This window comes from Equus przewalskii, chromosome 3, assembly GCF_037783145.1.
Source record: "Equus przewalskii isolate Varuska chromosome 3, EquPr2, whole genome shotgun sequence".
NCBI lineage: Eukaryota > Metazoa > Chordata > Mammalia > Perissodactyla > Equidae > Equus > Equus przewalskii.
In genome coordinates, this window is record NC_091833.1 from 79,982,140 (window position 1) to 80,001,916 (window position 19,777).

General features: G+C 43.1%; 1 protein-coding gene across 10 annotated transcripts in view; it reads right to left on the reverse strand.

Moving 5' to 3' along the window:
* CWH43 (cell wall biogenesis 43 C-terminal homolog) overlaps nucleotides 1–19,777 on the reverse strand; it is a 68,935-nt gene extending 49,158 nt beyond the window's left edge. For 2 of the 10 annotated variants that reach the window (XM_070614979.1, XM_070614978.1), the window contains exons 1-7: nucleotides 19,577–19,776; nucleotides 17,611–17,802; nucleotides 14,057–14,177; nucleotides 13,533–13,687; nucleotides 11,104–11,305; nucleotides 7,013–7,101; nucleotides 1,659–1,916 (exon numbers count right to left, since the gene is read on the reverse strand). In XM_070614979.1, coding sequence (XP_070471080.1) covers nucleotides 1,659–1,916; nucleotides 7,013–7,101; nucleotides 11,104–11,305; nucleotides 13,533–13,687; nucleotides 14,057–14,177; nucleotides 17,611–17,802; nucleotides 19,577–19,619 — 1,060 coding nt within the window. In that variant the 5' untranslated portion in view covers nucleotides 19,620–19,776. Of the gene's footprint in view, nucleotides 1–1,658; nucleotides 1,917–7,012; nucleotides 7,102–11,103; nucleotides 11,306–13,532; nucleotides 13,688–14,056; nucleotides 14,178–17,610; nucleotides 17,803–18,618; nucleotides 18,670–19,576 lie in introns of those variants that run through there. The other 8 variants (XR_011538757.1, XM_070614977.1, XM_070614980.1 and 5 more) reach the window with 8 other exon arrangements.

The following is a 19,777-nucleotide window of genomic DNA, read 5'->3' on the forward strand; positions in this document are numbered from 1 at the left end:
AAATGTCAAGCAAAAGTTAACTTAGGTGGAAAGCCAGGAGAAACCCAGACAATAAATTTATACTAGTTTCTGATTTAATACAGATTCTTTTCAATTGTATTAAAAGCTACTCTGAACATTACCAACATTCCTTAGTTTTTGTGGCCTTATCAACATAACATCATTCTTACTAAAGCAAGTTCTTAGTTGTTGGAAGCTGTACTGACACACTGTTCTGCAACCCCAGACGCAGCAGGAAGGAATTCAAAAAGCACATCATTCCTAACATTCTAAAGAAATCAACTTATGTTGAGAGTGGCTCTTACTTTCGTTCGCTTTCTCCACACGGCAGACCCCCAAGCAAGGTGGAGTAAGAAAAAAGCAGAGCATCAGACAGCAAGATAGAGCAGGACAGAGTGCACACACCTGAAAGAAACCAGAAGAAACACAAAGTTCACAAAGCCAAGATTATTGCAGAGGAAATGCAGCAATGTATGTCTCGAATTGGATGAGAGTTGGGTGTTTACCAGACATATCAAATTCTCAATAGTTGTTTAAAAATATTCCATTTGGTTTAAAAATATATCTTTCAAAATAGCCTGTCCTGACAGATGCCTAGCTCATGGAGTAGAAAAGTTCATGCGACAATGGACAGCGTAGTAGGACATGACGGGGAAGTGCAAAGAAACACGAGCAGGAGCCTAGACTTCTGCGCTGCCCTCACACAACTGTAATTCCACAGTACAGGTCTAACTTCATGCCTAGTGTTCCTCCTGCTACACTGAGGCTCCAGGTGGGCACAGACTCTATGTCTCTTAAATCCCCAGCACCTGGCACTGTGCCTGGAACACAGCAGGTGAGCAATAATTTTTTAATGAATAAATGAACAAATGGAAAAGTGAATGTGTAAACAAGAACTGAATTCCCTGTTAACATGTTTTGTCTCCTCATTTGTCAAAGATCGTATCCTGGAAGCATCTGACATGCTTTACTGAAACTGAAATGATAGTAATTACGGTAGTAATTATACATCAGTATACATATATCATACATTGGTAATTTCAGTATTGCTAGAAGACAATTTTTCAAATATTAAACTGAGCTGAGTTTATGAAGTTTTAATTTTGGCATATAAGCTCATAACCACTGAAATGGAAAATGTATTTACCCTGTGATTTGGAAATTTATTTACACTAAGATTCATATATGCCAGATATATTTTATTGGTAAAAATATGGTAAATAAAAATCAGATTAAATTCAGGAGAACCAAAAAAAAAAATCACAATTTCTGTATATTTTTACGAGCCTACCACTGAAGTAGCAACGTAAGCATCATGATCGTATTTTCTCCTAACATATCATAGAACACAAGTGTTACATGGCACCTCTTTTATACTTTATTACAGATTAAACTTAGTTGTTATCACAACTAATTCACTTAAAAGGTCTTTGCAGTAGCAAATATTACTGAAACTCATGGATGAATTAAGAAACTGATTTTTAAGTAGTAATTTAGACATTCCTTCAGTTTCCTTTTTAATCAAGAGAGTCTATTTTAATAGAAAGGCTAAATAATCCTATTTATTTCCACCAGTCACGTAAAGTGCTAAATCCTAGTCAGTGCTGAAGGGTATTTTCGAGTAGTTACTTTAATCCAGATCTTTCAAATGTACTCACCCAAAAGCACATCAGATCTTTCTCTAGCATATACCCCTCCTGGGACAAATTTAAAAGCTGTGCACCATGCACAGAAATGTATTTCTAGAAGATAAAATATCATGGCGATGGTCATGGCTTTCCCAGGTCTTGACCCAGAGCTAACAAGGTGTCCAAGCACTGGAGGCCACATGGACGCTGTGAAGAGGGCAAGCACACAGCCAGAAACAGCGGCTGCCCACGTGGGCAGGTAAAGGAGACCCACAGCTGAAGCCACTCCTGTTTGAGAGAAAGAAAGAAAAAGAATCAGACAGGAAAGCAGTCATAGTCTCTACCATTTTCTTTTAAAAAAAACCACGTGTGTGTGTGTGTGTGTAGGGGGGTGGTGTAATAAGCTTATAAGATGACCGATTTATAGCTGTTTAGAACCAGAGGGACCTCAGGAGCATACTGGCCCAATCTCCAGGCTGATGAGAAACTGAAGTCTCTCAAGGTTAACGTGATTTGCTCAAGGTCACACAGCTAGTTACTTGTACAACTGGAAGTGGAATGTGGATCTAGTAAATCTCCAGCCAGTGCTATTTCTTCAGGAAGGGCAGCGGGAGGGAAGAAGGCATATTTAGCTTATTTCCGTTAAGATCCTAATGGTGAAAAAGGAAAGAACTGAAATTACCTATGACACCAAAAATATCTCCTTTTAATTTAACCAGCTGGATCTAGGACATTAGAAAATCTGTCAGTGTGGTCTCTACAACGTTTTTGTTAAAGAACTTTCTAAAGGAATTTCCATCCATTTCATTTCCACATAGCCCTAAAAGAAGACATGACTGAGACAGCATGGGACTCACTGCGTTAGCAGTTCTGCAGTCCGTTCCCTGTTATCCAACAGCCTAGGAGATGCTGGACGCTGTGCAGTCTGCCTGGTCCACAGCAGGCACTTAGTAAATGTTTGCTAATTTGCTGAGTCAAACCTGAGGAAATATAACATTTCTCCCAATTCCTGTGAAATCAGCTTTGAGACAGCACATCAGGGTCTTACAACACCTCACTTTGGAGCCATCCATATAACATCTTTCCATAGACTAGGACATTTCCTAGACATTTCAATCAGTGTTGTATAATTGTGACCCACCCTTCAAGGATGCCTACAGCAGACTCTTCACTGCTTGGGGCAAGAACTCCAGAAAAGGAGGAGTGGAGAGCAAGAAGCGGATCCAGGCAGCTTCTCAGTGCCCCAGTGCGCTCATCCATGAGTAAGTCCCACTTGCATCTCACAGGATAATGCCACGTGACTATCTATTCTTCCCCACTTCAAAGAAGGCATCACCCAGATGAACCTGAGAACCAGACGGCAGGGCCCTCTACAACCCATGGACTTTAATGCTGCAGTTAGACCTTCAAATACTTAGATCCGACAATGGTTATTTTAATAACAAATTTTTTTTTTTTTTTTTTTTTGAAATAAACAAATGCAATGCCTTTTCACTATAGAAATTTTAAAAATACAAAACTGAAAGGAAGCAATTAAGGATTGCCTCAGATTGAGATGATCACAGCCAACAGTCCAACATATTTCCACTGTCTTTTTCTACATATATATGGAAGTATTTTTAGGTAAGTGGAATCATACCACGTATTGAGGACTATATTCTGCTTTCTATGTGACATTATATCAAGAACATTTCTCATGTTATTAATGTTTGTTTCTAAAACATTTTTAGTATATATACTATTCCACTGGATAAATACACTACAATATAAGCAACCATTTTCCTATTGTTGGCCTTTTCTGAAGCTTCTGACACTGTGAGGAACATCTTTCTTTGTCCATTAATCTCTTACTACATGTTTGATTATTTCCTTAAAATAATTCTTAAAAAGATTCTTAGAGGTACAACTACTGTGTCAAGAGGTAAAAGCATTTTATTTATTTTTTTTCTCTTTTTGGAAGAAGATTAGCCCTGAGCCAACTACTGCCAATCCTCCTCTTTTTTCTGAGGAAGACTGGCTCTGAGCTAACAACCATGCCCATCTTCCTCTACTTTATATGTGGGATGCCTGCCACAGCGTGGCTTTTGCTAAGCGGTGCCATGTCCGCACCTGGGATCTGAACTGGTGAACCCTGGGCCAGCAAGAAGCAGAATGTGCGAACTTAACTGCTCCGCCACCTGGCTGGCCCCTAAAGGCATCTTAAAGAGTCATTACTTGTGGTCAACTGCTTTCCTGAGAGGTTACACCAGTCTCCATTTCCTCCAGAAACTCACCTTTTGAACCATGCCAAAATTATTTCTTTCTAGAGCCAGCCCCCATGGCCTAGTAGTTAAAGTTTGGCGTGTTCCACTTTGGCAGCCCGGGTTTGGTTCCCGGGTGCAGAACCACACTCATCTGTCAGTAGCCATGCTGTGGCAGCAGCTCACACAGAAGAACTAGAGGGACTTTCAACTAGAATATACAACTGTGTACCGGGGCTTTGGAGAGGGTGAAAAAAAAAGAGAGGAAGATTTGCAACAGATGTTAGCTCAGGATGAATCTTTAAAAAGAATTATTTCTTTCTGAAAATCTTTGCCAAATTAATGATGAAAATAGTATCACATTTTGAATTTCACTTATTTGATTATTAGTGGAAGTAAATTTTTCCTATTTACCAACTTACAATGACTATTTTTTAGAAGAATGAGTCCTCATTTGATATTCTAAAGACATCAGAATGACTTTGTTGCTTCTGTGTTACTACAAAGAATTATCTGGAGGGAAAGAAAACATTTCTTCAAATTTCCCTTGACTGTTATTGCTTTTATTTTTAATTTAAATACTACTTTTAAATAGGCTGTATATTTTTAAATCCACTAAAATTGTATTTTTAAATAGGTTATAAATTCAAAAGGTAAAAAAAGAGTCCCTCTGGGGCTGGCCTGGTGGTGCAGTAGTTAAGTTTGTGCACTCCACTTCAGTGGCCCGGGGTTCACGAGTTTGGATCCCGGGTGTGGACCTACACATCGCTCATCAAGCCACGCTGTAGTGGTGTCCCACAGACAAAGTAGAGGAAGACTGCCACAGATGTTAGCTCAGGGACAATCTTCCTCAAGCAAAAACAGGAAGATTGGCACAGACATTAGCTCAGGCCAATCTTCCTCACACACACACAAAAGAGTCCCTCTGACCCCTGTCACCCACTAGTTCCCCTTTGTAAAGGCAACCAATGTTAGCATCTTCTTCTGCATCCTTCCTATGCATCGGAAGAAATACATACATGTGCATTCCCCTCCCTTTTTGTGCACCAGTGGTGGCATATGACACACACTGTCAGTCACTCTGCCTTTTTCACTTGACTGTCTACTTCAACTGTTTTTTGTTTGAGACTGAGTCCTTCCAAATACTGTCCCCTAAATCTTTACAACATCTAAGACACAAAGTAGAATTAACGGTAACTGAATACTCCAATACTTATAATAACCAGCGTGTTAGCTTTCCACAGATCAAATTGTTTATACAATGAAGTTGTAGGCACACTACATAGTACACTGGGGTCCTATCAATGCGTTTACACATGTCTTTTTTTTCAATAGGGCTTTGATTTTCCTAATTTAATTGCCATCAAGATTTAAAGCTCCTGTATGTTTGCATTTATGAAATTCTATTGGTCACTGCCATAATTAATTTCATGCCGAGACCCAGTTGGGCTCGCCAACTTTAACTGTACAATGAAAAGATATGATTGCTTTTTCTACACTCTGCTTTATGATGTGGTTTCCAGAAATGAATCACAGTGAAAAAGTGGGCACCATCTTTAGATAATTAAGTGTGAGCTCCAACTTATTTCAGGTGAGCAGGCGATCAGAGAGGGAGACGAAACAGACGAATTATGGCCCTGCTTTCCTGTCTACTGCAAATAGCCTATTAGAAGCCTTAAATCTGCTTGTCCCAAGGGCCTTTTAAACTACTATTTAATACTTCAAAGAGATTAGGTTGGACTCTCAAGGCTAGGACCTTTCTTATCTGGGGAAATAAGTATAAGCATAATACTATAAATTCACAGCTTTTCTGTTCCTTAACTAATAGTTCACGTTTCTGTGAATCTCAGGTTTCCCATGTCTAAAATGAAGCTGATAATCACCTGCCCGGCATTTTGCTTATATTCAGCATGCTATAAATGCCGAACAATCTTTCATTGTAGCTCACCTTCCTTTTCCCAATTGCAAACAGATTAAAAAGCTATCTATGCTCAACGCAAACAGCATTTACAAAGTGATCTGGCCCTTTCTTGAGGAATCTCATGAGGCGTATCTCTGGTAAGAAGAAAGGTTACTCCTATATTATATTCACACAAACTTCCACAGAGTCCATATGGAACGCCTACTAGAAAACACAGGAGCAAGTGAAAACAGCTCAACACAACTGCAACAGTGTGTTCACACATCCCCAGGAGGTCGAGGGCCTGGTGAACCTCATTAACTGAGCAGCCTAACTCATTACACACGTTTCCATGCAAGGGCGGTGGACCTCAGAGCGCACAGAAATTTACTCATTCTTATTCAACCCACATCTTCTGTTACCGATATACATAGTCTCACAACCCACACACAGCCTCTAGTGCAACACTCTGAACCACCTGCTTAATTAATGTGTATAAGGACGTTTCTCCTCACAGAAACCAAATATAGTACTTGCTCTGTCACAGAATGGGGGGTTTTTAACTTAACACCAAAACTGACTCTAATCATTTCTGCCTTTCAAGGGGAAGGGAGAAGAGTGGCATAATTCAGCTGTGGGAAAGTAAATAGATTGCTCCTGAAATATGATAGTTTTCACCAATATTCTGTGATCCTAAAGGCAGTGATGGGGAGCAGAGGGTCCAAGCCTTTGAATAAGCAAACATGGACCCCAAAGCTGAGCAGACGGGTGAGGAGCTAAACTCTTCCACGTAAAAGAGAAAAGGAAATTGAACTGCATGATGGAGTTCCAATGGAGGGCGTTCCTGAAAACCAGAGAAGAGAGGGATCTCGGAGAGGGGAAGAGGGCTGGCAACGTGGCGATGTACAACCCTCCACCTTCTCAGACCTGCGGTAAATCTGTGACTGACACACGTATGGGGAGATGGGGGAGATCATGTCAGCATAGTCGGGGGGAAGGAGACAGCTACAGGAGGAGAGGGAAAATGAAATGGAGGAAGTAGGAACCTGGAGCCAGGAGTCACTGGAAATCATGGTGACATATGGATTCTAGCAGCTGTAGCTGTTTAGAATAGACCACGTGGCAACAGCACCTATTTGTACGGCTGCCTGGGTCATCTACTTCCAGTCTAGGTGCACATGCCTGCAAGTGAACTGGACAGCTGAGCTGAACGACGGGCATATCTGCAGGTCAGCTCCACATACCTGTAACCCACCAGATTACACCGGTACCAGGAAACCGTGAACAAGCCGAGAGCATCAATCCGCTCGCCAAGCACAGCAGAATTACACCTCTGTGAAAAAATGACAGGCTACAGGACATCTGACATTATTAATATTTCATTGTCTCAAATAGAAAACAGAAATATATCTCCTACCTCTTGGAACATCCAAGACATAACATGAGTGTGGAACAACCAATGAGATGAGCGCCCATTGGGGACCAAGATTATATACATTCAGAACATTAAAGTAATAACTACTCCAACTTGAGAAAAGTGCTATCTTTCATAGTCATCTTTCATGGTCAACGCAAACACAGTAATTGAGTTTTCTCAGACTATTAAATTATAGTCCATATTGGCCAAGTGACATTTTAAATGACTGCCAAACACCAAAAGAAAAAGTCATTGGGAACAGTTTCTCTTCAGTTTGCCTGTTTTCTTTCTTTTCTCTACCTCAACACTGCTTTCATCTACAGTCACTGCCTTCCTGGGACTGGTGTCAGCTTGATAAATGAGAGTTGTGTTTTTTAAAACAACTACAAGCTATCTCATTCTTTAGCTACTTTGGCAAAAATTAGGAGGAGGAGAAAAAAAGAATTTAACCGAACTTTAGGGAAAAATCCAACAGCAATAATAGCTTATGACATGGCACTCAATTAAGTAGTTATAACATAAATTAAGCTAAAAAACATAGCACTTACTACACACCAGGCACTGTTTTAAGATTTTTACATATTTTAGCTCACTTAATCCTCACAACTCTCTAAGACAAATGCTATTATTATCCCCATTTTGCAGAGGAGGACACTGGGGGAAAGACCACTTAGGTAACCTGCCTGACGTCACACATAGTGGCCCACGTGGGACTGAGAATCCACAAAGGGCCCTCAGAGGCCGGCCTGGTGGCACAGTGGTTAAGTGCACATGTTCTGCTTCGGTGGTCCAGGGTTCACCAGTTCGGATCCTGGGTGCAGACATGGCACAGCTTGGCAAGCCATGCTGTGGTAGGCGTCCCACATATAAAGTAGAGGAAGATGGGCACGGATGTTAGCTCAGGGCCAGTCTTCCTCAGCAAAAAGAGGAGGATCGGTGGTAGATGTTAGCTCAGGGCTAATCTTCCTCAAAAAAAAAAAAAAGGCCCTCAGGCTCTGGAGTGAGGCTCTCAGCTGCCCTCCCACCTCCCCCGACCTCCTAAGGTTAAGGATCGTCCAGGGTCTACAGAAGACCAGATGTGAGGAAAGGCCATGGAGGACAGGTGATCTTTCTCTATCCTCAATTCAACAACAAACGTTTACAAGTACCTACTATGTGCCAGGCTCTGTTCTAGGGGCTCAGGATATATCAACGAACAAAGAGCCCTTTTCTCCACAGGGCTCACATTCTAGTGGGGGGGAGGGGGACACAGACAATAAACACAATTAGCAAGCAACACAGGATATCAGAAGATGGAAAGTGCTACAGAAGAGTAAGAGTAACAGGTCCGGAGTGCTGGGGTGGGCTGATGGGAAGCTGGAACAAGTGACTAAGACACCGTTTGTCCGGCTCCCTCTTCTCCCAGGAGCTATGGTCGGCACTGATCCTTTGGTCCCCCAGAGTCCCTTCAACACCCTCTGAGCCTCTCTCTCCCCTTTCACCCATCTCTCACATCTTTATCCCATCAAAACTTATCTATGACCCATTCCCTTGAGTAGAATCTAGTGAATTTTAGAAAGCAGTTCCTACTCTGATGGTCATGGGTGACGACGGTCTTATGCAACATTTCTCAAACAGGGTTCTGAGAAACAGCAATTTTATGAGATGTTAATAGGTGTTCTAGAAACAGGGGCTGGCGCCCTAGCCTAGTGGTGAAGTTCTGTGTGCTCCACCTCAGCTCACAGGTTCGTGGGTTCAGATCCTGGGTGCAGATTTACACTACTTGTCAGCCATGCTGTGGTGGTGACCCACATATAAAATAGAGGAATACTGGCACAGATGTTAGCTCAGGGCTAATCTTGCTCAGCAAAAAAAAAAAAACAGGAATTTCATCTTCAAATAAGTTTGAGAAATTCTCTAGAGTCTCTAATATGCTATAACACGCATTGTGAATCACAAAGAAAGGAATATAAAATGCAATATTTTATAAACCTATTTGATCTAGAAGACTTTTTTTCTCTTAGAGTAGCTATTGACATCTCAAGAAACCAATCTTCCACCGATCTCATGGGTTGCATTTCCACCTTCAATGTCTCACTCTAACATACAGAATCATAAGATGTCTGAACAGAAAACTCTCATTTTACAGGTGAGAAAAACAAGGCCAGGGATGTAATGTGACTGGTCCAAGGTTGAATGGTGAGTTGCTGTTGGCCAACCACGACTCCAGCCCTCGAGCCCCACCTTGGATTCCTGGTCCGGCTCTCCTTTTGCTCTTTCACACCTCTTATGCTTGTTTTCACAGGGAACTTTGGAGACAAAGCTTTAATACGAGAATAAACTCCTTCCCTTCCCATCTCTTCCTTTGTGCCTTTCTTCTTTCTCTCTCTTCCTCCCAAGTATGCTGAGTATCCAAGATCAAAAAGACACAGACTCTGAATGAGATAACATATGTAAACTTCCTAGCTCAGTGTCTGACACAGAGTACATCACAAACATTAGTTCTTCTCTCACTCCCTGTCCTCAAGGAGGTTAGTGTCTAGAGAGGAAGAAAGGTGTAAAATAACTGTAATATTAAAAAATGTGTAATACAGAATAATAATAAGAGATATTGGGGGGGATTCAAGATAGTATGTGGCATAAAGGGACCCCTGGGATAATCAGAGAAGACTTCACGGAAGAGATGCTTGAGCTGGGTTTTGAAGGGTGAATAAGAGCTTGCCAAGACCTTAAGGAAGACAAGGGAGGATAGGCAGACGAAAGAGCACATACACGCAGATGGAGGAGTGGAACAGTCTGGCACTTCTAAGGAACTGCAAGTGCTTTCAGCCCAGGTGCAGCACAGAGATAAGGCAGGGAGCATTTGTAAAAGCGGACGGTGCGGGGCAGATCCAGTCTCATATGACCTGGTATTGGGGGTAAAAAAAACTGCTGACAGATTTTAAGCAAGGGAGTGATGGAGTCAGATTTGCATTTTAGAGAGATCATTCTGGAGAGGGACCATCAGGAGAAACAGCAAGAGCCTGGATGAAAGATGGTAAGGACTCCCCTAAGGCAGATATGGTTGGGGAAAGGGAGGGAGGCACAGATCTGAAAGAAGTGGTAGAATCAACTGGACTTAATGCCAAAGATGCAGAAAAGGAGGAAGACACAGAACTCAAGGATGACTTGTGGTTTCTGGCTCAGATGATGGGGTGGATGGATAGAGTGAACCAAGGCCTGGAGGAGGAGCAACATGTTTGGAGCCTGGGAACTCCTGAGTCCAGACTTGGACATGCTGAGTATGAGAAGCCGGTGGGATATGCCCAGATGTCTGCTGGGGAAAGATCCAAATGTGGGAATTTCAGCACTTTAAGAAAAAACAGGTATCTGAGGCAGATGCTTTAAGGGTTTCTCGAATCTTTTTACACGAAAGACTGGGTCTGGCATGGGAAAAAAGAAGTGCCAGGAAGAACACACAAAGGGTTGATGAGGACAGAACACATGGACTAACACTTAAATGCAAGACTGCTACCTCCCTAGGTGCCCCGTGGTTGGAGCAAGTCCCAAACTACCAGAGGATCAGAGATCTCCCAGGCTCCCTCCTTCGGAGAGAACAGAGAGCTATGCTCAGGCTGCCAATCCTGTATCTCCCATCAGTACACTCTGGTCTTGCCCTACCAAATACCAATAACTGTAATGGTGGCGAGGCAGCAGTAGGGGGTGTGGGGAGGGAGTCTAGAGGAAAAGAACAGAGAACGTCATGCCTTCCGGCCACTAAGAATGCTCTCCTACTCCCTGGCAGGGGCTCCCAGAACCTCTTACTCAATGTTTCTGATATCTAGGGAGAGTGGAATATGAAATATCTGGCTAGCACAGATCTAGCTGCTCAACCAAGGAGGTATTTCTTCCCTCAACCATAACAGCCAATTTCTTGATTGCTTCCAAACCCAAACTCACCCAAACGGGTTAGGATCCGGCCCTGGATGGGGATGGCCACTCACTGCCCATCTGGAAACGAGGGAGACCTCTCCAAACACCCAGTGGGTGAGGAATATGAGAGTGCCAAAGGCAGCCCCCGCCAACAACCAGTTAGGTCTAGAGGCCATCCCCTTGGCTGCCTCGCCAGTCTTTTTCCCCTCAGGTTTACTGCAGTCACCATCTAGAACAAAAATGGAAAAGGGTCAGTTACATGGAAATTTACCCTCTGCATTTAACAGACTTTAGCAAGTAAGAAATGTGACTGGCTTCCAGGAGCTTACTTTAGAAGGGGAGACGACACATGAACCTACAACACAAAGCAGAACGTGCTGAGAGCTGGGCAGAGAGCGAGGACCTCAGGCAGGCTGGATCAGGCAGGCTTTAGAGGGAACAGAGCATCTTGGAATTTGACAAGTGAAAAGGCGGAAAGTTATTTACTTCATGTGAAGTTCACAGCAGGAGCAAAAATATATGCAGAAACAGTGAACGGTATGTTCAGGGGACAAATGCAGTCCTGCTTGAGTGGAAAATTTCCAGTACACCAGGCTGCTCCCTCCCAAAAGAAGAGGGCTTCCACCTAACGCTCTGTGTATCCAGAGTCCTAACAGCGCATTGCCTGAGCAGAGACTGCGTGCCACGCCCTCTTTCAAGCCCTTTATAGGAGCTCACTTAACTTTCACAACTTCATGAGGCAGGCTCTATTACTAATCCCATTACCGGTTAGAAAACTGAGGCACAGAGAGAACAAGTAACTTGTCCAAGATCACACAGCTAGTAAAGAGAAAGTGGGGCTGGAATTTAGGCAGTCTGGCTCCAGCACCTGTGTACTGAGCTATACCATACACTTCAGGGGACTGTTGAACCAACAGGTCTCAATTCACTGCACCACTGACTTCACATAATGTAACACCTGGAGAAAATGCTGGCAGGAGAATTTCTCTGTAGGAACAGAGAGGCTGTTGGGCAGATGCTTGTGACGCTGTGAAGCCCTCTGCGGGATAGAAGGAAGCCTCAGGGTCTGCCTGGGGGGCTGGCAGCCCTATTTTACAAGGAGGAAGAAAGCCACTCTGCCAAAAAAGGAGTCAAAGGAAGGAGGAGCAGAGCTGAAAGCTATGGGGATGAGGCACAGGGTGGTACAGACAGAAGGGTGGCCAGGGCCTGGAGGCTAAGCAGACAGTCTTCGGAGAAGAGAGATATCTAAAACGAATTTGCTGTGTATTACGGCGGGTGACCCCTCCCCCAGGACCCAGCCGATCTTCAATAAAACTACAAAAAACTCCTGGTAACATCAGAAATGCTAGAGAAGCTGGCGAGAAGTCTTGAGTTTTGTAAATGGGGCACAGGGCAAAAACAGGAAGGGAGCAACAACTGGGTCATGTAAATTTACAAGAGGCGAGACAGAAGAAAACTCAAGTCAGGAAATGTAAATTACACCCCAAGTTCAGATCCTTATCAGGCTGTACCTGTGAAATTTGCTGCCTGAGTTTCCACCTCTAGATGTTAGTGTTTTATAAAATATAGAACATATTAGGGCACTAGACGGAGGTCTAAATGCTCCAACTAATACTAACGTCACTTGAGTAATTTACTTGCGTGATGTCCCCCTCTTCTCACTACCCTCATATCATGCCAAAATTGGGGCCAAAGGGGGATTATACAGCATTCTGTTCGCACTGAGCCAAAACCCTCTACACTTCCATCAGTCTGTGAGATTTCTCCTTGTATTTACAAAAGAACAGTGACTCAGTGAGAGTGACACAAAAAGCCAGGAGCAAGTTAATTAGAATCTAGTAACACTTCTCTCTTCTTTTCAGAAGGGTCTCGAGTTAGCATATGAAGCAAACATCAAGCTGGGTGTGTGCCTGTCTCCGAGAAAGTCAGCTCCAGACAGCGACAGGGTATTTGAAAGGTGGTGTGAATAGGCAAGACTTTCTTTCTTTTCAAGTTTTAGACTTGGAGTTTAAATATATTCAGACACCTGGAAAAAAAACAATGCCAGGTAGTTCCCATGGCCCCAGCTCACAGATAACAGTCCACAGTGTTAGAGCTACACTGGGGTCAGTACGGAGGGAGGGGGGTGACGGATCCCACCCTGGAAGGCCTGTCCAGAGGGAAAGAGGAGAAAGAGCTGAAAGCCAGCTGGGAGTATGAGGCCGGGTTCTACTCCCCCACTGCCCAGTGATACAGTCAGCTTTTTATTATCATCCTCTGTAATGGCAAGAAAAAGGTGCCTTCTGCTTAGATAACAGTCCACCATGACTGTGCCAGTGACTATTTCAGGGGAAAAAGCTGAAATGGAGACATAGCACAGAAAGATAATTTTTATCTTTCAAGATGTGTCACATTCAGGTAAGAAAGGTAAACTACGCAAGAGAGAAAATCCTTAAAGAAACTGGATATACTCTTACCTGTGAAGATGCGATCAAGGGTGGCTATGGTACTTAAGGTCAGGATCACTCTGTTGGACACCTGATAACTCCAGATTGGGTTTAGTGAAGTGTACCATATGCGAAGAACAAGAAGAAGAATCTGTCCTAAAATAAATCCCCAGATTCTGAGATACCTGTAAGTACAAAAGTATTTGTAACATACTTTTTATGTGGTTTCAATGTACTATGTCCATTGAAATTCTACGAATTCCAGTTTCATAGAATGAGCATAGGAAATAGTCTTATTGGTAACTTGCAGGAATGTACATGACATAGCCTTTATAAAGCCCATTACCTAGGCGACTTCTTCTAATTCTTTAATTCTGAAAACATTATTAAAACTAATGGCAAGTATTCACATCGTGGTTTTGTGAAAAGGAAATAAATGAGACTTCTACAAGGCCATATGCAAGGTAAATACGAAACTGGAACTCTGGGTCCCGACTTTCCCTTTGGTGACTAATCACACTTGCTTGTCTACAGGTCTAAGAGACGAACCATACCTTTGCAAACCACTTCCTGTCCACCATGTCACAGATTGCACTATCAGAGACGAAGACACACCAAGCGCGAGGACCACTATCCGAAGTTTGGCATTCGGAGCCTGGAAGGAGGCTATGCTGCCTACAAACAAATTAAGGAGAGCTGAATGTTTCTGACAATCATGCACTGGTACTCGGTGATCTGCATTGATAACTGTTGTGTCTGATACCATCTTTATACTCAGGAAGATAGAGTGAATATATAATTGTGTGTGTATAAATCTTTTAAAAAATTTTTATTGAGATATCATTCATACCATAAAGTTCATCATGTTAAAGTATACAACTCAATGGTTTTTAATGTATTTACAAAGTTGTGCAACTTTTACCAATATCTAATTCCAGAATATTTTCAATCACCCTAAGAAGAAACCCATACCTATTAGCAGCCACTCCCTTTTCCTCCTCCCTGCCCGACTCCCAGCCCCTGGCAATCACTAATCTACTTCCTGCTGTATGGACTTTTCCTATTCTGGGCATTTCAGATAAATAGAATCATACAATATGTAGCCTTCTGTGACCGGCTTCTTTCACTTAGCACAACGTTTTCAAGGTTCATCCATGTTGTAGCATGTATTGGTATGTCATTCCTTTTTATGGCTCAATAATATTCCACTGCAAGGATTCCATGGCATGGATATACAGCATTTCATTTCTCCATTCATCAGTTGTTGGGCATTCAGGTTGTTTCCACTTTTTGGCTATTATGAATAGTGTTGCTATAAACATTTGTGTACAAGGTACTGTGTGAATGTATGTTTTGATTTTTCTTGGGCATATACCAAGGAGCGGAGCTGTCAGGTCATATGACAGCTCTGTTCAACATTTTGAGGAACTGTCAAACTGTTTTCCAAAGCAGGTGCACCATTTTACATTCCCACCAGCAATATGTGAGGGGTCCAATTTCTCCATGTCCTTGCCAACACTCGTTATGGTCTGTCTTTTTGATTATAGCCATTCTAGTGGGTCAAAATCTTTAAGGTCAAAAATGACCTGAATCAAAAGGAGTATGAACGAATTTAATAGTTAACTACACAGTAATTAAGCTAAAATATCTGAGACGACAGATATGAGGAGGCAGGTAACACTCAGATCTTCTCCGTATTATGTAAGGATACCTTAGGAATCTTCAAAAACCAGTTGTTTCCTTGCCTTGAGAAGCATCTGAAGGGAGTTTTAAGTCACGTCATGGCTTACTTCAGCCGCTGTTGAGCATCAGCAAGACTCAGGGGTTACCTGGAAGGGTATCTGGCAGAAATGGGCCTCTTCATCCTCAACTCCGAGTCATTTCCCACCTACTCCACCTTCTCAAATATAATTCTACCTCTACTCAAGGTGATGGGTTTTCACGGAGGAAGGAGGTGGAAGGGGGACAACAGGAAGCATCCCAAATACCATACCCTCCCCAGACTCATTTAATATCACATCCCTTACAGCCACCACAAGTTACTGGGCCGGAACTGGACTTAATAAAACACGGTCCCAGGAACTGCTCAGTCAGTGGCTTCGTAGGTAAGCCTGGCACCATAAGCACGGAGCAAAGGCAACCAAAACGTGTCACTGATGAGATCACTCTCGTAAATGCCAGCCAAGGAATGTGATGAGAAACTGAAACTTGCAACACTCAGGCCGTAGTAATTCATAGAAGGATACAGTAAGCCAAAGACGGTTTCACTCAGTGACCATCTACTCAAATCAGGGTAGAAAGTTTCACTTCTCTTACTTCTGGAGATGAACATTTCATGGTCAAATATTGTCTTTCCATTCCTATGCACACCATCTTTGTAAAGGGTGCATTTTTCAGTGGCATTTACCACTTTTCTTTCTGAGCCCAAGCTCTTTAAAAGCCGGAGCTCTCCACCTTTGTGGGCAGACACAGAACTCACCGCACTAACTGTATTCTGTCTTCTTTGGGTCTGATGCACAGAAAAGCAGAAGGCAGCTACCTAGCGATTCCTGTTACTGTTTCTGAAAAAAGTCAAACGACTGTTTCCAGACAGAAGAAACATACAGCCCGGTTCATGAACAAATGCACTTGGAAAACTCAGACAAACCAACTGCATTATTGCAGAAGGGCAAGACATGCAGAGTTTTTAGCTACAGATTCACCCAGACTGGAGTCTGGTGTTTTTGTTTTTTAAATCTTTTCTCCATGACCTCACCTCCTGAGTTTTTCACTACCAGGACTTCTCCAAGGTCTCTCAATACCAATATTAAGAATCTCAATTTTTTGTGATAGCAAATATACATTTAAAATTTTTTCAGTTGCTAGTTTTTGGCAATGTAACATACTCAAATTCAGAATTCAAAAGGTATACAGTGCAAAGTTGCCCTTCATACTTGTCTCTAGGTACCATTTTCTTCTCCCTGGAAGCAACTAAAATGCTATCAGTTGCTTTTTAAAAAATCCTTCTAGAGCTATTTAACGCATGTTCAACTAAATACTAAATACATTTTCATCTAACCCAAGTGTTAGTATTCTTCACGCACTGTTTAGTGCTTCCTTTTTCTCGCCTAATATTTTGAAGAACATTACACTTCCTTACATAAACAATGGTCTCATTCTTTTATATAGCTGCATAGTATTCCGAATTTCATAATCATAATTTATTTAACCTATCTATATAGATGACATTTGGGTTATTTCTAATCTTGCTATTATAAATATTGCTGCAATGATTAAGTAATATTGTATTTTTATCATGTTACACATATGAGTGTATCTGTAGGATATATTCCTAGAAGTGGAATTGCTGAGTAAAAGAATATATACATATTTGTAACTTTGATAAATATTGCTAAATTATCCTCTGCAGAAGTTGTCCCAACTTACATTCACACCAGCAACGTATAAGAACCTGTTTTCCCACCCTTCCAATACAGCATTATCAGACTTTGTTCTTTGCCAATCCGGTATGTGAAACTATGTATAAATATGTGTGGGTGTATATATAATTTGTATTCTACACATTTTAATATATTTTTAAGAACCAATTATATTTCCTTTCCAGTAAACTGATTGTATCTGTTGCTTCCTTTTCTATTGAGTTGTTGGTCTTTTTTATTATTGATTTATAAAAATTCTACATATTACTGAAATAAGCCCTTTGACTAAAAGAGTTGCAAATATTTTTCCTAATTTGCTGTTTGACTTTGCTTACTGTGGTGTTCATCATGCATAATTTTCATATTTTCATGCAGTATCATTTAACAATTTTTTTAATGGCTTCTGAGTTTTGAGTCATAGTTGGAAAAAAGAACACAATATGTTCAAGTGTTGACTTGTTCACCAAGGTATCTTTCCTCTCCTCGCTTCAGTGATTTTTAGGCTTTTCTAATCCGACAGCAAAGTGAGAAATGTAAAATACATTGACTTGGTCTAGCCTCCCAGCTCTACTAAAACTCTTCAAGGTAGCAGTAAGAGAAAGAGAAATCTTTTTTTAATAATGTAGTATTCAAAGAGCAGTATACATAATTTTACTTGATTTTTAAGTAAAAAACATCTTAAATCTTACCAACAGTAATCATCCGCAGCAGGGTTAGCATCCACTTCTTGTTAACCAATTTCCAGAAAGGACTAATGGTTAGGAATATTGGAGAAAGAAATGCTATGCCAAAACCTTCAAGCCCAGTGAGTTCGAGGGTTTGCAGAGGAAAGTAAAAGATCACTGGTCCCATATCATGGCAGAGAGACCAAAAGACATACCCTAGAAAAAAATTTTTTTAAAGAGAGAGAGAAAGTGTAACTTTGTCATTGTTTCAAACAGCAGCCAGGCTGCTGCACCCCCACCGCTCGGCTGGCCGGCCTCCTTCATGACTCTGGTCTTAACTAGAATTCCTCCCCTCGCCATCACGTCCATCAAGGAGGAAAATGGCTTCCTGCTGTTGCGGGTCCTCAGCAACCCTCCTTCGTTCCTTTAACCCTCGCAGGTAGTCCCTTTATGAAAGCCTCTTCATTTAGACCATCTTTGTTGAATTTGGTTTCCTGTCAGGACCCTGAAGTGATAACATTTCCTTACCTGGGTCTCCTCTTCTATAAGGAGAAATATCATGAAAATCAAAAAGAGCAACAAACAGCAGGACCCCTTCCACTCCAGACGACACCCAAAGGCAGGTTAGTGACGCAACCATCGGTTTCTTGTGAGTAGACTATTGTAAACCCAACCCTTAGGAGACAGTACCAGGTAGTGGAATAGCCAGATCCGAAGTCAGTTTCACCTCCGTCAACTCCTGACTGCAATCTTCTAGAATAACGATAATTAACGACTGGACACTTATACCATGTGCTAGGCTCTGCGCTAAGTATTTACAGGGGTCATCTCTCTTATTCCTCACACAACCCATGTCCTATGAAATTAACACTATGTCTATTCCCCACTTACAAATGCAAAAACAAGAAAAGACTCCTGAAACTCAGAAAGTTACGTAATTGCCTAAGGTCATGAAAGTAGCAAACAGCAGAGTGAACGTAGACCCAAGCAGTCTGGCTCCAAACGTAGCTGTCTAACCACCGAGTGTTGTACCTTTCTCCCAAGGTACCGCTCAGCCTCCCCTTCTTGATCAGCAAAATTGTACTTTTAACCACTTCTCGGAGTTGTTAGGATTAAATGAGATCAGGCACAGAGCACCTAGTGCCCTCGATACTTAACGCAAGGTAATTCGCTTTACACGCCCGACGTACTTATGAGATGCTGTCTGCGCCAGAACAATGGGTCCTCCCAAGCGTTACTAACCCCCCCAAAATCAGGTTCCTAGGAGGGCGCCCCTCCCAAGCCGGAGGAATGCTTGTTTCATAATGAACAGCGAGATTCTAGCCATTTCCCAAGCGTTGGTCTGGGAATTCTGATTTTAATCATACAGCTCCGAGAGAATTACACCAATAATTGTTCTTGGGACATTTTGCTAAGTGAGCACATGGGACTCGAGTTTGATGGTTTTCGCCAAATCCCAAATGAGCAGCGGCCACCAAGGCCACTTGTGCCGGGCCAACGCAAGCAGCGTCTACTGCCCTGTGTGCTCACCTACAGCCGCGGGGGTCGGGGGGCGGAGGAACGGGGACGAGTGCCCTGTCTTCCTGAAAGTCAAAGTTCAGTACTAAATCTTATTAAGTTTAACTTAAAGGTCGCGGGTGGGAGTACTAGGGGGCGGTACCAGCCGCGCCGGTTCCAAGCCGGCGGCACGTGGAGAATTCGCGCCCCGTGGGCGCAATCCGAGGGTAGCGTGGCCGCTGGGGAAGCACCGGCTCCCGCACCGGCTCCCGCACCGGCTCCCGCACCCGCCTCGCCAAAGCCTCAGGTTTGGAACCTCAATCTGAGTCTTTTGTTTTTTTCCTTCCGTAGCAAAATTCCCAGGGGACGATAAGCATCTCTATTCTGGGCACCGGGCGCGCTTTTCTCCCTCCCGGGCCAAGCGCCGCGGCCCGGGGCAGGGCCATGCGGAGCGGGCACTCGCGAACGCGCGGCGAGGGCGGCCTCGGCTTACCCAGGACGGTCTCCAGGAGGACTTCTCGCCACAGGGAGCCCATGGCCGCGCGTGGAGCGGCGCTTTCTAGGAAAGCAGCGCGCGCCTCCTCGCGCGCACACCGCGCGCCCCGGCAGCCCCGCGTCCTCCCGGCCTGCGTCTGCGCCGCGCGTCCCCTAGCCGAGCCCGCCGCTGCCGCCGCCGCCGCCCGTGTGCCGAGGC